The sequence below is a fragment of the Odocoileus virginianus genome, chromosome 14, assembly GCF_023699985.2.
Source record: "Odocoileus virginianus isolate 20LAN1187 ecotype Illinois chromosome 14, Ovbor_1.2, whole genome shotgun sequence".
Taxonomy (NCBI): Eukaryota; Metazoa; Chordata; class Mammalia; order Artiodactyla; family Cervidae; genus Odocoileus; species Odocoileus virginianus.
In genome coordinates this window covers 47,830,016-47,845,110 of record NC_069687.1, presented here as the reverse complement: position 1 = coordinate 47,845,110, position 15,095 = coordinate 47,830,016, and the positions used below count along the sequence as shown (strand labels likewise).

General features: G+C 40.0%; 1 protein-coding gene across 4 annotated transcripts in view; it reads right to left on the bottom strand.

Moving 5' to 3' along the window:
* RAB3C (RAB3C, member RAS oncogene family) overlaps positions 1-15,095 on the bottom strand; it is a 389,298-nt gene that overhangs the window by 174,969 nt on the left and 199,234 nt on the right. For all 4 annotated transcript variants that reach the window (XM_070476714.1, XM_070476713.1, XM_070476715.1 and 1 more), the window contains exon 3: positions 12,120-12,238. In XM_070476714.1, the coding sequence (XP_070332815.1) occupies positions 12,120-12,238 (119 nt within the window). The remainder of the gene's footprint in view (positions 1-12,119; positions 12,239-15,095) is intronic.

Here is a 15,095-nt window from a genome sequence, read left to right as displayed (position 1 = left end):
TCTGTTCCTAGAACTATCTAAATCTATTTGGGGCTTGTTTCTCTAATAAATCATTCATTTATTTCTTAAATCAAAGCCCACTGAACGATTCAAAGCACAGAATACTCTTTTCCCCAAAAAGAGGTAACCTCTATTTTCTCAAAATTATGGAGCTAAATTGATGCTCTTGACTAAACTCCACACAGCTGTCTCCTTAACAAACAGCAGTTTGGAACATATAGAGATTTGACAAATTAGTCTAGTTACTGACCATGATGACACACTCTTTCTCTACCTGGACAAAGTGAAGAACACTGTAAGCATTGTTTCAGCATCCAATCTGTTTATAGCCACCTCACTTTCCTGTGTCTTTTTACAAAATATGCCAATCAGGTCAGATAACCTCACTGGATGTAACTTTCCATGCAGGCTGCACTCACCTTAAATAATTCTTGAACAGCCACTAGTGCCAAGCATTTGGGTAGGCACTGGGATATAAAGGTAAAAAAGAGAAGGCACAGACCTTGTCTTCAATGAACTTGGAATCCAGCAGGAAAACATAAAACTAAACCGGGGTTTACAACATGTTATAAGATATAGCAGTGCTGAGATGGTTGGATGGCATTATCAACTCAATGGACATGAATTTGAGAAAACTCTAGGAGATGGAGAACAGGGAAGCCTGGGGTGCTGCAGTCCATGGGGTCGCAAAGAATCAGACATGGCTTAGTGACTGAACAACAACTTAGCAGGGGTGGTGTTTCAAGAGCCAACTACAGGAGCAAGCAAACAAATCCTGCATTAGGAAAAAATTTATGAAAGAGATAGTCAAGCTGAGATCTAAAGGATGAAAGGAAATTAGCATGATCTGTGTGGAGGCTGGAGGGATGTGGTTTCATGTAGAAGGCAGGGTATATACAAAGGCTCAGAGGAAGAGAAACCCAGAAGTACAAGAAGATCAAGGAACTGAAAGAAGTTCAAAAACCAGAAAGACTTTAACAAGCCTTGTAATAATACAAGGTCAGCATCTGGTTTTCTAAGTATTAGCACATAAGCTCAAACTGCCTTCTATCTGAGATATAGTGCAGAAAAAAGGAATTGAGGGAGGAGAGTTTAGGGAGCACAAAATCCATGCACTCCGTTGAGCGGTTACCATTCGATTATTGGATCCTTTGAGACCACAAGAAATCTATATGTGTTTGGATCACATTTCCCAGCCTCCCATGGGGCCTTCACCAAACATGCTCTAATGTTCATCTCGTATGTTTTGGAGGCACTATAAAAACAGGAGTCTCATGAGGTCTTTTTAGTATTACTTGTGAAAGTCAGTATTGACATAAAGCCAATGTGCCCCCAAATTAAAGACATTTCTAGCAGAATTCAGCGAAAAATTTTCTTTGCCCTCATGGATTCCTGTAGTAATTTTTACCCTTTCCTATAATGAGAGCTGTATATTAATATCATGTTTAATTTTTTTGCAGCCATGGTTTTCACTTTGGTTTAAAAGACTCTCAGAACTAAATTTTCAACACAAGGGCCATTTTACCCTTTAACTTTCCATAGGCTTTTAAATTCTCTGTCAGATGACCTCAACCTTACATGCCCCCTCAAATTCTCCTGGACTTACATGACCGAAGGGCTACTGGCCAGCCACTCATTCCATTCCTGAAAGGCTCTGCTCAACGATCATCTCTGTTATCAACATGACACAGGCATGACCCAAAGCAGCCACCTCAGGCTAATGCCACACAGTTCTGCCTCCCACACTGAAGTTGCCCCGTTGGCACTGAAATGAGTCATCCTTGGATGTGTAATATAGAAAAGTGGAGGCGTTAAAGTCCCAGAAACAACCTCTGACCAATACAAGACAAGGGCTCGTGGGGAATCTCTTCTTTTGTCTACCTGACAGTCTCTGAAGAAGTGCCTCTGAGATCAAGGGTCAGTTGCACTTGATACCAAGGGTGACCGGTTCTTGCCAGACGCCCCCTAGTGTTGGCTCCCCCTTTTCCATGCCACACTTCCCTCTCTTGCTTCCCTAAGATTCTAGTTCCCAATAAAGTATTAGCACTCATTGCTTCCCCACCCTGTTTCTAGGAAACTAGGCCTAAAACAAACATTCCCCCGCACCGGCCCCGATTCTTAGGAGTCATTCTCTACTACTTTATTAACCATATTGCATGCATCTTTTGTGTTTACTTCATCACATTCTTTTTGAAAATTTGTAGACTCAAGATAAACTTATAAATAAGATCACAGTGAGCTTCATTTTGTATTAACTTTACAGAAATGGGAATCTGACTAAATTAAAGAGAGTATTTTTATTTCAATTCAGCTCAGTTCAGTCACTCAGTCATGTCCAACTCTTTGCAACCTTATGAACCACACCACGCCAGGGCTCCTTGTCCCTCACCAACTCCCAGAGTTTACCCAAACTCATGTCCATTGAGTCGGTAATACCATCCAATCATCTCATCCTCTGTCATCCCCTTCTCCTCCTGCTCTCAATCTTTAGCATCGGGTCTTTTCAAATGTGTCAGCTCTTTGCATCAGGTGGCCAAAGTATTGGAGTTTCAGCTTCAACATCAGTCCTTCCAAATTCCTCTAATAACAGTCCATTCGAAAATTCAAAGTACAGTCTAATGTGTTTTCAAAAAATGGGTAGCTTCTATTTTCTTGAAATGATTTGTTAGTTTGCTGCCAGTCTCTCTAAATTTTATACTTGTCTTCTTAACTGACTAGAATTTGTGTGTAGTTAAATTTTAAGAAATTTTTCACTTAATCTAAATATTCCTACAGATAGACTGTGTAAGGATTTTACAGATATCACAGCCAACGAGCATTTTCTTTTTTCTTTTTCTATATAATGAAGTGCATTTTGTTAGGAAGAGTATTTGAAGCTTTAGTTGCAAATAAAGTACAATTAATTTTTCATTTAGCCACATATTCTTTTTTCTGTATTTTTTCTAGCCTTAAGATTAGCAGTTGGAGAATAGTAATTTAAATAATCTGTTTCTTTGTACTTGTTTTTCAGGAATACCTTATTTTATGCTGTAGAAAACCATTGTGGAATATCAGCAAGTGTCTCCTTCCCCACTCCTGCTGGATAATACTGTATATGTAAGCAAGTATGTATTGCTGAGCTGGATTTTTTTTTCCCAAACAGGTTTTTTCCCTGAAGTATGAATAGAGTACTCATATTCATAGACATAGAAAGTAAAATAATGGCTCAGGGGTTGGGGATAAAGGAGAATGGGAGGTTATTATTAAATTGACACAGTTTCAGTTTTACAAGATGAAGAGTTGTGGAGATGGACTGTAGCGATGATTGCACATCAACAAAAATGTATTTAATACCACTGAACTGTGTACTTAAAAATGATTAAGGTTGTAAATTTTAAGCTCTGTATATTTTACCACAATCAAAATGAAAATTTAGGAAAAAGTTTTAATAAAATTGTACAGTAGTCAGTACTAGAGAAAAAAGATGAATGAACTTACACTGAAATACAGAAGACAAAACATAATTTAAATATAAAGAGTAAGCTAGGTTTTTTATGTGTTCTGTAGAAAGTACTAGGGTAGCATGGATGCAGAGTTATGGGAGTGAAGAGCATTGTTCATTGCGAATGGAAATTGGGGTGGGTGGGAACCAGGGCAGCAATATCTTCAAAAGCTTCATAGATAAGTTGATGTTTGAGATGGCCTTGAAAAGAGAATAAGAATTTAGAAAGATAGCAGAGAAGACATTCCAAGCAGAGGAATAGGAATACAAATGAAGCATTTGTAAATGAGAAAAGTTCTCTCTGGTTGAACTCTAGGAACAATGGAAGAGAGTGGTAGGGGATGATATGAATGGAATAGAAATGGTGACTACACTGTCTACCATGTTAGAGGCTGTGGATTTCATTTTAAATCAATGCTCTTAATGAGAAATGGGCATCAGAATCACTGATAGAGCTGTCACACATAAATATGCCAATATTTATCACTGCAAATTTGGTTTAGTTTATATACAGTGGAGCCTGGGCTTCTGCATGCTGTCAAGTCTCGACCATGATTCCCAGAATCTCCACTATGAGAAACGAGACATTATTGAAGGTTTTACTTTTCAGATGAGAGATATGTTACTTAGCTCTGATAACAATATAATGGATGAACCGGAGAGGGTGGGGCTTGCTGGTAAGCACACAAAGCAGAAAACTGCTAAAGCGCTGAGAGCTAAGGTTCCTAAATAACTCATGACAGTCTGAATTTAGACAGTGGCTGGAGGGACAAAGGCATTCAAAAAATCAAAACTACTGAATTTGGTAGTCAGTAGGATATAACAGGTTCAGTTTAGCTCATTCATGTCTGACTTTTTGCGACCCCATGCAGCATGCCAGGCTTCCCTGCCCATCACTAGCTCTCAGAGCTTGCTCAAACTCATTTCCATCGAGTCAGATATGCCAGCCAACATTCTCATCCTCTGTCATCCCCTTCTCTTCCTGCCTTCAATCTTTCCCAACATCAGGATCTTTTCCAGTGAGTTGGCTCTTTGCATCAGGTGGCCAAAGTACTGGAGTTTCAGCTTCAGCATCAGTCCTTCCAATGAACATTCAGGACTGATTTCCTTTAGGATTGACTGGCTGGATTTCCATGCAGTTCAAGGAACTCTTAAGAGTCTTCTCCAACATCACAGTTTGAAAGCATCAATTCTTTGGTGCTCAGCCTTCTTTATAGTCCAACTCTCACATCCATACATGACTACTGGAAAAACCATAGCTTTGATTAGATGGACCTTTGCTGGCAAATTAATGTCTCTGCTTTTTAATATGCTGTCTAGGTATATTTTCTTCCAAGGAGCAAGCATCTTTTAATTTCATGGCTGCACTCACCATCTGCAGTGATTTTGGAGCCAAAGAAGATGAAGTCTCTCACTATTTCCATTGTTTTCCCATCTATTTGTCATGAAGTGATGGGACCAGATGCCATGATCTTAGTTTTCTGAATGTTGAGTTGTAAGCCAACTTTTTCACTCTCCTCTTTCACTTTCATCAAGAGGTTCTTTATTTCTTCTTCACTTTCTGCCATAAGGGTGGTTTCATCTGTGTATCTGAGGTAATTGATATTTCTCCCGGAAATCTTGATTCCTGCTTGTGCTTCATCCAGCATGGATTTCACATGATGTACTCTGCATTTAAGTTTAATAAGCAGATGACAATATACAACTTCGATGCACTCCTTTCCCAATTTAGAACCAGTTTGTTGTTCCATGTCCAGTTTTAACTGTTGCTTTTTGACCTGAATACAAATTTTTCAGGAGGCACATTAGGTGTTCTGGTATTCCCATCTCTTGAAGAATTTTCCACAGTTTGTTGTGATCCACACAGTCAAAGGCTTTGGCGTTGTCAATAATGCAGAAGTAGATGTCTTGTATTCTCTTGCTTTTTTGATGATACAACAGATGTTGGCCATTTGATCTCTGGTTCCTCTGTCTTTTCTAAATCCAGCTTGTACATCTGGAAGTTCACAGTTCATGTACTGTTGCAGCATGGCTTGGAGAATTTTGAGCATTACTTTGCTAGCATGTGAGATGATGTAACTGTGAGGTAGTTTGAACATTCTTTGGCATTGCCTTTCTTTGGGATTGGGATGAAAACTAACCTTTTCCAGTCCTGTGGCCCCTGCTAGCATATTGAGTACAGCACTTTCAGAGTATCATCTTTTAGGATTTGAAATAGCTTGACTGGAATTCCATCACCTCCACTAGCTTTGTTCGTAGTATCCTTTCTAAGGCCCACTTGACTTCACATTCCAGGATGTCTGGCTCTAGGTGAGTGATCACACCATCTGGTTATCTGGGTCATGAAGATCTTTTTTGTATAGTTCTGTGTATTCTTTCCACCTCTTCTTAATATTTTCTGCTTCTGTTGGGTCCAAGCTATTTCTGTCCTTTATTGTGGCCATCTTTGCGTGAAGTGTTCCCTTGGTATCTCTAATTTTCTTGATGAGATCTCTAGGCTTCTCTATTCTATTGTTTTCCTCTATTTCTTTGCATTGCTCATTGAGGAAGGCTTTGTTATCTCTCCGTGCTATTCTTTGGAACTCTGCATTCAAATGGGTATATCTTTCCTTTTCCCCTTTGCCTTAAGCTTCTTTTCTTTTCAGCTATTTGTAAGGCTTCCTCAGACAACCATTTTGCCTTTTTGCATTTCTTTTTCTTGGGGATGGTCTTGATCCCTGGCTCCTGTACAATGTCAAGAACCTCCATCCATAGTTCTTCAGACACTGTCTATCAGGTCTAATCCCTTGAATCTATTTGTCACTTCCATTGTATAGTCGTAAGGGACTTGATTTAGGTATACCTGAATGGTCTAGTCATTTTCCCTACTTTCTTCAACTGAAGTCTGAATTTGGCAATAAGGAGTTCATAATCTGAGCCACAGTCAGCTCCTGGTCTTGTTTTTGCTGACTGCGTAGAGCTTCTCCATCTTTGGCTGTAAAGAATATAATCAATCTGATTTCGGTATTGACCATCTGGTGATGTCCGTGTGTAGAGTCGTCTCTTGTGTTGTTGGAAAAGGGTGTTTGCTATGACCAGTGTGTTCTCTTGGCAAAACTCTGTTAGGCTTTGCCCTACTTCATTTTCTACTCTAAGGTCAAATTTGCCTGTTACTCCAGGTATTTCTTGACTTCCTACATTTGCATTCCAGTCCCCTATAATGAAAAGGACATCTTTTTTGAGTTCTAGAAGATCTCGTAGGTCTTCATAGAACTGTTCAACTTCAGCTTCTTCAGCATTACTGGTCGGGGCATAGACTTGGATTAGTGTGATATTGAATGGTTTGCCTTCAAAACGAACAGAGATCATTCTGTAATTTTGAGGTTGTACCCAAGAGCTGCATTTTGGACTCTTTTGTTGACTATAATGGCTAGTACATTTCTTCTAAGGGATTCATGCCCATAGCAGTAGATACAATGGTCATCTGAGTTAAATTTGCCCATTCCAGTCCATTTCACTGATTCCTAAAATGTCAGTGTTCACTCTTGCCATCTCCTGTTTGACCACTTCCTATTTACCTCGATTCATGGACCTAACAATCCAGGTTCCTATGCAATATTGTTATTTACAGCATGGGACTTTACTTCCATCACCAGTCACATCCATACTGGATGTGTTGTGTATGTGAACCTGGGGAGTTCATCTTTCAGTGTCATATCTTTTTGCCTTTTCATACTGCTCATGGGGTTTTCAAGGGAACAATACTGAAATGGTTTGCCATTCCCTTCTTCAGTGGACCACGTTTTGTCAGAACTCTCCACCATGACCTGCCCTGCTTGGGTGGCCCTACATGGCATGGCTCATAGTTTCATTGAGTTAGACAAGGCTATGGTACATTGTAACAGGTAAAGAGAGAAAAATCAAACTTAGAACTCAGATTTCAACAGCAGGCAACTGGGTGCTGGTGGACTCATTAACTGGGATAGTAAATACTGGCATAGGTATTAACTACAGTCCTAAAAGATGATGCTGTGAAAGTGCTGCACTCAATATGCCAGCAAATTTGGAGAACTCAGCAGTGGCCACAGGACTGGAAAAGGTCAGTTTTTTTTGCAGTCCCAAAGAAAGGCAATGCCAAAGAATGTTTAAACTACTGCACAATTGCACTTATCTCATACTCTAGCCAAGTAACACTCAAAATTCTCCAAGCAAGTCTTCAGAAGTACGTGAACCGAGAACTTTCAGATGTACAAGCTGGATTTAGAAAAGGTAAAATAACCAGAAATGAAATTGCCAACATCCATTGGACCATGGGAAAAGCAAGAGAATTCAGAAAAACATCTAATTCTGCTTCACTGTGTACCCTAAAGCCCTTGTATGGAACACAACAAACTGGAAAATTCTTCAAGAGATGGGAATACCAGACCACCTTACCTGCCTCCTGAAAAATCTGTATGCAGGTCAAGAAGAAACAGTTAGAACCAGACATGGAACAACGAACTGGTTCCAAATTGGGAAAGGAGTATGTCAAGCCTGTATATTGTCACCCTGCTTCTTTAATGTAAATGAAGAGTATATCATTCGAAATGCCATACTGTATGAGGCAGAAGCTGGAATCAAGACTGCTGGGAGAAATATCAATAATCTCGGATATGCAAATTACACACCCTTATGGCAGAAAGTGAAGAGGAACTAAAGAGCCTCTTGATGAGGATGAAAGAAGAGAGTGAAAAGGCTGGGTTAAAATTTAACATTTAAAAAATGAAAATCATGGCATCCAGTCCTATCACTTCACGGCAAATAGATGAGAAAACAATAGAAACAGTGAGAGACTTTATTTTCTTTGGGCTCCAAAATTACTGAAGATGGTGACTGCAGGCATGAAATTAAAAGATGCTTGCTCCTTGGAAGAAACATTATGACAAACATAGCATAATATAAAGCAGAGACATTTCTTTGCTGGTAAAGGTCTGTCTAGTCAAAGCTATGGTTTTTCCAGTAGTCATGTATGGATGTGAGAGCTGAACCATAAAGAAGGCTGAGCACCAAAGAATTGATGTTTTTGAACTGTGGTGTTGGAGAAGACTCTTCAGAGTCCCTTGGATAGCAAGGAGATCACATCAGTCAATCCTAAAGGAAATCATCCCTGAATATTCATTAGAAGGACTGATGCTGAAGCTCCAAAACTTTGACCACCTGATGCAAAGAGCCGTTAGAAAAGACCCTAATGCTGGGAAAGATTGAAGGCAGGAGGAGAAGGGGACGACAGAGGATGAGATTCTTGTATGGCATCGCTGACTCAATGGACATGAACGAGCAAGCTCTGGTAGATAGTGAAGGACAGGGAAGCCTGGCGTACTGCAGTCCATGGGGTCACAAAGAGTCAGACACAACTGAGTGGCTGAACAACAACACTAACTACAACATCTGGCAGATGGACTGTCAAAGAGGAGGTGCTCAATACCCGCTGAATGAATGAAAGATACCTAATAAACCAATGATCATACAATTGTGGATGAGAACATGAGTAAGTAGGGCTGATTTATGGATAAACTTTGTTGAGTTTTGACAGATATGTATATCTAGGGGAGGCAGAGTAGGAGGTTGTGAAAAAGAAATGCATAACAGAGGGTACCAGCAAACAAAAACCCCACAAAGGTTAGAAAGTTTACGCTCAGTTCCAAAAACAGTACAAGGTTCAGTTTAGCTTTAGAATAGTGAGAGATGAGACTGTAAAAAATATGGGCTCCATGATGTTCTGTGTCTGAAAGCCAGTCTGAAGAAGCTTTAATTAATTAAGGAGGTGACAGTGAGTCCTGGCTATTGAGCAGGGGGTCTTCCACGATCTTTAGGATCACTTTCTTTTGGGAAACTTTTATAGCAGCACTGGGATAGGATGGATTGGAATGGGAAGAAATCTAAGGGGAGGAAGATCGGTTAGAAGGATATTATGAAGGAAGAAGCAAAGATCAGAAGTCCTGACGGTCACGTGGTTTGTCAGGCAGGAACAGATTCAAGGGATATTCAGGAAAAAGTCAACATGCAAGCTCAGGCGCCAGATTGGGATGGACGGAAGTTAGAGTATTGAGATGGAATCTGGGTGACAAAGCATTGTCGCCTCAATGAACAGCAAAAACTGAAGCCAGGAAGGTGAGCAGTTTCAGGGGAGGACAAGTGCTTCTGAGATGCCAGAAGGAGACAGCAGGACATGGAACACTGCACTTCAGAAGACAGACTGGGGCCCCACAGTTAAAGTTGGGAATCACCTGATATAAGTGATGATGATATATGTCAATGGATAAGATGGCCAAGGAAACAGAATGAGCCCAGGAAGAAAAAGCCAGGAGTGGATGCTTACCCTTGGCTGGGTGAGGCGGGAAGTGAGTTAGGAAGTAGAAAGAGGAGCAGTCAGAGAGAGACAAGATTAATCTGGGAAATGTGCTTCTAAGAGGACAGGAGACAGCTTCAAAGGAAACAGTGGGTCAATAGAGCCAAATAGAGAGCTGGAGCAGAAGAAGAATTGACAGGGGAGGTAGCTGGTCAGGGCTGCAGAGGGAGGGCGTGGAGGGAAGGCATGGAGGAGGGCACGGGGAAGATGTACTTTTCCATAGTGTTTCTAATGCGAGAGTCAGGGGTAGCACTGGGATGGCTCCCACACTGTTATCCTGTGGGTTCATAGAACCCAGGAGATCCATCTCTTCTCAGCAGTCACTGGAAAAACGGGTCACAAGTATGGGTACAAATCAGTTTAAGAACCCTGAGATCTGAAATCTAATTCATGAACATTCCCGGGTCTTATCCTGTCCTGAGAGGAAACAGTCAAAGTTCAAATGACCGTTTTGTACAGTAGCGTGTGTGCCAGAGCTATGGGCGGCACTGGGTAGCACCGCAGTATAACTGAAGCAACCATTCTCTTACTAATTTGAAATGCTACTTTTATCGGAGAGTAAATCCCAAATGGCTTTGTGTCTATACCTGGACTCTCGGTTTCATTTCATTTTGTACCAAACCTCCTGGTATTTGATTGGGATTGCCTTGAGTTCATGAATTTATTTGTGAAGAACTGGCATGTTTTACAATATTCAGTCTACTAAAAAGAGGGGGGTACTTAAGCCTTCTTCTATGCTGTTTAGTGAAGATAAGTACTTTTTCATAGAGGTCCTAAGCTTGTCTTTTGAATTACTATTGTTAGTGGTATTAGTATTATTTTTTGTATTTTAAGTGTGTGTGTGTGTGTAAATAAGAAGGATGTAGGTGCTTTCTCAGATAAGCAATATGAATTTTAAAAAGCAATCTAAAGCAAATGTAAATCTTTAATAGCATCTGACCTTCACTGAGGGCTTCCCAAGTGGCTCAGTGGTAAAGAATAGGCCTGCCAATGTAGAGATGCAGGAGACATGAGTTCGATCCCTGAATCGGGAAGATCCCCTGAAGGAGGAAATGGGAACCCACTCCAGTATTCTTGTTGTGAAAATTCCATAGACAGAGGAACCTGGTGGGCTACAGACCATGAGGTTGCAAAGAGTGGGACATAGTTGAGCGACTGAGCATGACCTTCACTGAGCTGATACACAGGTAAATAAATCATTTTGGATAAGACTGTTATTAAAATAGAAAAAAATGTCATTTATTTTACCAGTACATTGCTAGTTTTTCCTTCAGTAAGACAAGCCGTGGCTATGTATGTTAAAATGTGGAGTCTGTTGAGCCCTCCCCATCCCCCGCCCTGCAAATCACATTTATCACTGGTATTGTCACATGGTTTGATGTAACTGGGAGTAAAGAAAGGTTTCAGTTTTATCTTTTTCTTCATCCCAGTCCTTTGGAAATTTTCAGTCTGAAAAAAACGTAAAACTATCTAACAAGTCCAGATAAGGAGTCAGGGAACTTTTACTGTAAACCGCCAGAGAGAAAATGTTTTAGGCATGTGGGCTCTACGGTCGCTGTTGCAGCTACCTAGCTCTGTTGTTGTACATGAATGCGGCCATCGACAATAAGTAACTGAGACTGGTTGTGTTTTAAGAAAAAATTTAAAAATATTTATTTATTTATTTGGCTGTACCGGGTCCTACCTGTGGCATGAGATCTTCTATCTTCATCATGGAATCTTTAGTTGTGGCATGCAAACCCTTAGGTGCAGCACATGGGATCAAGTTCCCTGACCAGGGACAGAACCTGGGGCCCCTGCCTTGGGAGTGCAGAGTCCTAGCCACTGTACCACCAGGGAACCCTTCTAACAAAACTTTCATTATAAAACCAGTGGTGAGCCAGTTGTGGTGCATAGGCCAGATCTGGCCTATGGCTCATGGTTTCTAGATCCCTAGTTTAGACCAGTATACTTCCAAATTTTTCATTATCTGTGCTTCAAAAAAATTGAAAGCAATGTACTTGTCCCCATGGAACTAAAGACGACAGGATGCAAAGTGCTGGAGTGAACAAAACAGAGCAAAATCACCAAAATGATTTTTTATCAATACTCCCATAATGAGTCTGAGCATAGATAGCCTTTATCGGCTTTCTGAAACACAGCTGGGATCATAGTATATAAAAAATATACATATTATATTGTGGTGTGGTCACTGCTTTGAGGAGACAGAAAGAGTTGAATGAAAACAGAAAATCATCATTATTAGTAACGGGAACATTTGCTGTTACTTACCAGTCCTGTACTGCATTGAAGGATTCTTCATTTGTGATGTCATACATTAAAATAAAGCCCATGGCCCCGCGATAATAGGCTGTGGTGATAGTCCTGTATCTTTCCTGGCCTGCTGTGTCCTACAAAATAAAAATAACAATCTCTCAAAAACTGAAGCAATATGTCTTTTGGGGAGTGATTAATTATTCCCCAAATAGTCATACAGAGAGTTTACATTGTACTTGCAATGTCTAGCTGTACATGTTTTTCAGTCTTGTTTTTCCTAATCGTTTTCATAGGGCAGCTCTGCAATATTATGAGAAAATCTTTTTGGGGGTTAAGGGGTAGCTCAGAGTACCTCCTACATTTGTTCACTCCCATTAAGCAACACCTAACTATAGAAAAGAAGATAGTTCGTACATATCAAAATCTGTGGCTTTTTGTATAGTTTAAAACCAGGGGAGTACATTAACTCCATCATTATGTACTTACTGTCTATCTGTAAAGTACAAGCCTCTGTGGAGGGAAAAAAGAGATTTAGGAAAAAGTGTCTGCATTTAAAAACTTGCAGTGTAGTTCCAGTTGTTCAACAGTAAAAAATGAGAATAAAAATACCTGCTTTGTATGAGTGTTTGAGTTGAACTTATGAGGAGTTCCCAGTCGCCCATTAGAGAGCCAGGGGGACATGCACAAACCACTGAACCTCTATGAACTTGAGTCCCCTAAAGTCTAGCATGCTTATTAGGGTGACATGATATAATGTATTGGAAGTGCTTCATAGAGCCTGACACTCAAAAGTGGCCAATAAACAGCAAGAACTGGCTGTTACTCCTGAAATTTGGGGAGGTTAAATCTAACACAGGATGGCACATGGCAGCTTACAAATGCAGGTGTTCAGAACCTGCAAAAGAGCCACATGCAGCAGGGAAAACCAAGAGTTAGAGGCATCCCTGAAATGACCTGTATTTGCCATGGACACTGCACAGTGTAGCTGAAGAACTTATTATTCAACTAAGTCTCGCCTTTGTCTTCTTAGGACCTGGGGTATCACTTAAAACCCAGTGCTCCCTGGTTCCCCTCTTCGCCACTTTCCCAGGAGATTGGACTCTGATTTCTCCATCCTAGTATTCTAGGATTTTAAAAGGACCGAGATGTTACCTTCTTTCTGACTTCAGTCTGGGTCCTCTTTCCTCCCTTCTCCCAGAGATGCCTCCTTTGTAAACAAAATGGATCCCATTTCCAAGCCCTGAAGGGAAAGCTGATGTGTTGGATGATACAAGAAGAGGTTCCTTTCACATCAAAATGAAATGTACATCTCCTGGGTCTCAAACAGATTCTCGCTGGACATGCCATTCCTTGCCCGTAGCCCCCCTCCCACTCAGATGCATACACGACACCTCAAACTAACAGCAGGAAATTCAAGACTGCTCACAGTTTTCTCCTAATTTGTGTGATTTATTCTATTTGGCCCCTGAAAACTCAGAGAAGGGTGACTAAAGAGGCCAAGGAAATCAGCAAATGATTTCAGGAGAATGTGGGGGTGTGAAATAAAGCTTGAAAATTAGCAAAGGGTATGACTGTGCATGAAATCAGAAACAATTATATTCTAGCTTGTGGAGTACGGATAAGACTGGCCTGATTAGAGGTATTTATTAGGTAATGTTATTGAAATAAGTTTCCAAAGGTAAGATGAAAAAGATTATGGTACTCAAAATAGCAAAAATGAACCAGAACAAGCAAGGAAGGTCTTTCAGAACATACCACTAATTGGCAGAAAACAAAAAGAAAGTCTAGATTTCACCACATGAAAATCTGACCATTTCTTGAATACAGGAAAAAAACTCTTAAAAATAAAATTGAAATGATGTGAATCAGGTAATATTTGATTATTTTACTGTACTTTGCTTATCATTTTATGAATATGAATGTGTAGATGTTAGCAATAACCTTGGATATCAAAAACTGCATGTAATTGGGACAAATGTACAAATTTATCAGACAGGAAGAATCCAATCTTCAGCTTATTTGGATATTCTTGGATATTCATTGGATCTAATTCCATTAACAGTATATCCAGTTGTTAAGTAAAGAGGAAAGTTAGAGAATGAAATGAAATGGTGTTTAAAAAGCAAGGTATAATCAGAGATTGTGTAATATATTTTAGCTCTCTGGGGGACACAACCCCTTACAACTAGTCATCCTATTTTAAAACCTGGGCACTTTTTCTTGGGTTCATAATTTTTCAGAATACATTATCTATAAAATAACCTTTTTTTCCCCTACTGTGAGGTAACTTTAAAAAGCTTTCTTTATCTCTTGGTAAAATTGACTGAGTAGCCTTCTTATAGGTTGGGGACCACTTTCTGCTGCCTTTTCTAGACAATAGACAGCTTTCCCCTAATTTCTCATAGGAGAAAACAGCCAATATGCCCGAGCCACTGTTAAAAGGTGACCCAGACCCTTCCTGTCAAGCATGTCTTCAACACAGGCACTGAATAATGTTGTGTTGAAAAACTATGACATTATCTCTTTCTTCTTGACCTCCTTCAGTGATGGCTTCCCTTTTCATAAGATGTTAATTTTATTTTGACAGTAAAGAAACTAGGTCTAGTGTTATAAAACACATCAACTTCACACTGTGAGTGTGTTTCATCTTCAAGGGAGCAGAAATCGAGGTTGTGTTATATTATGATTGAGATGTTACAGGAAACCACAGGGTCACACAGCCGTATGTACCAAAATTTAAAAATAGAGAGGGGGACAAAAACAGCTTTCAAGAAAAAAACAAAAAAACAAAAAAAAAACAGAAGCTTTCAGACAGCAGTTAAGTCACAGCAAGGGACAGGATCTTCCACAGGATTCTGACTTGAACCCAGAAACACAATCTAATTTGAGGTAGTTGTCACCTAAAAGCTCTCAAGGAGACTAGGAAATTGCACCAAGTAAAGGACATGTAGTAAGAAACACAAAGAGGAAATTTTCTTTCCAGATGCAAAG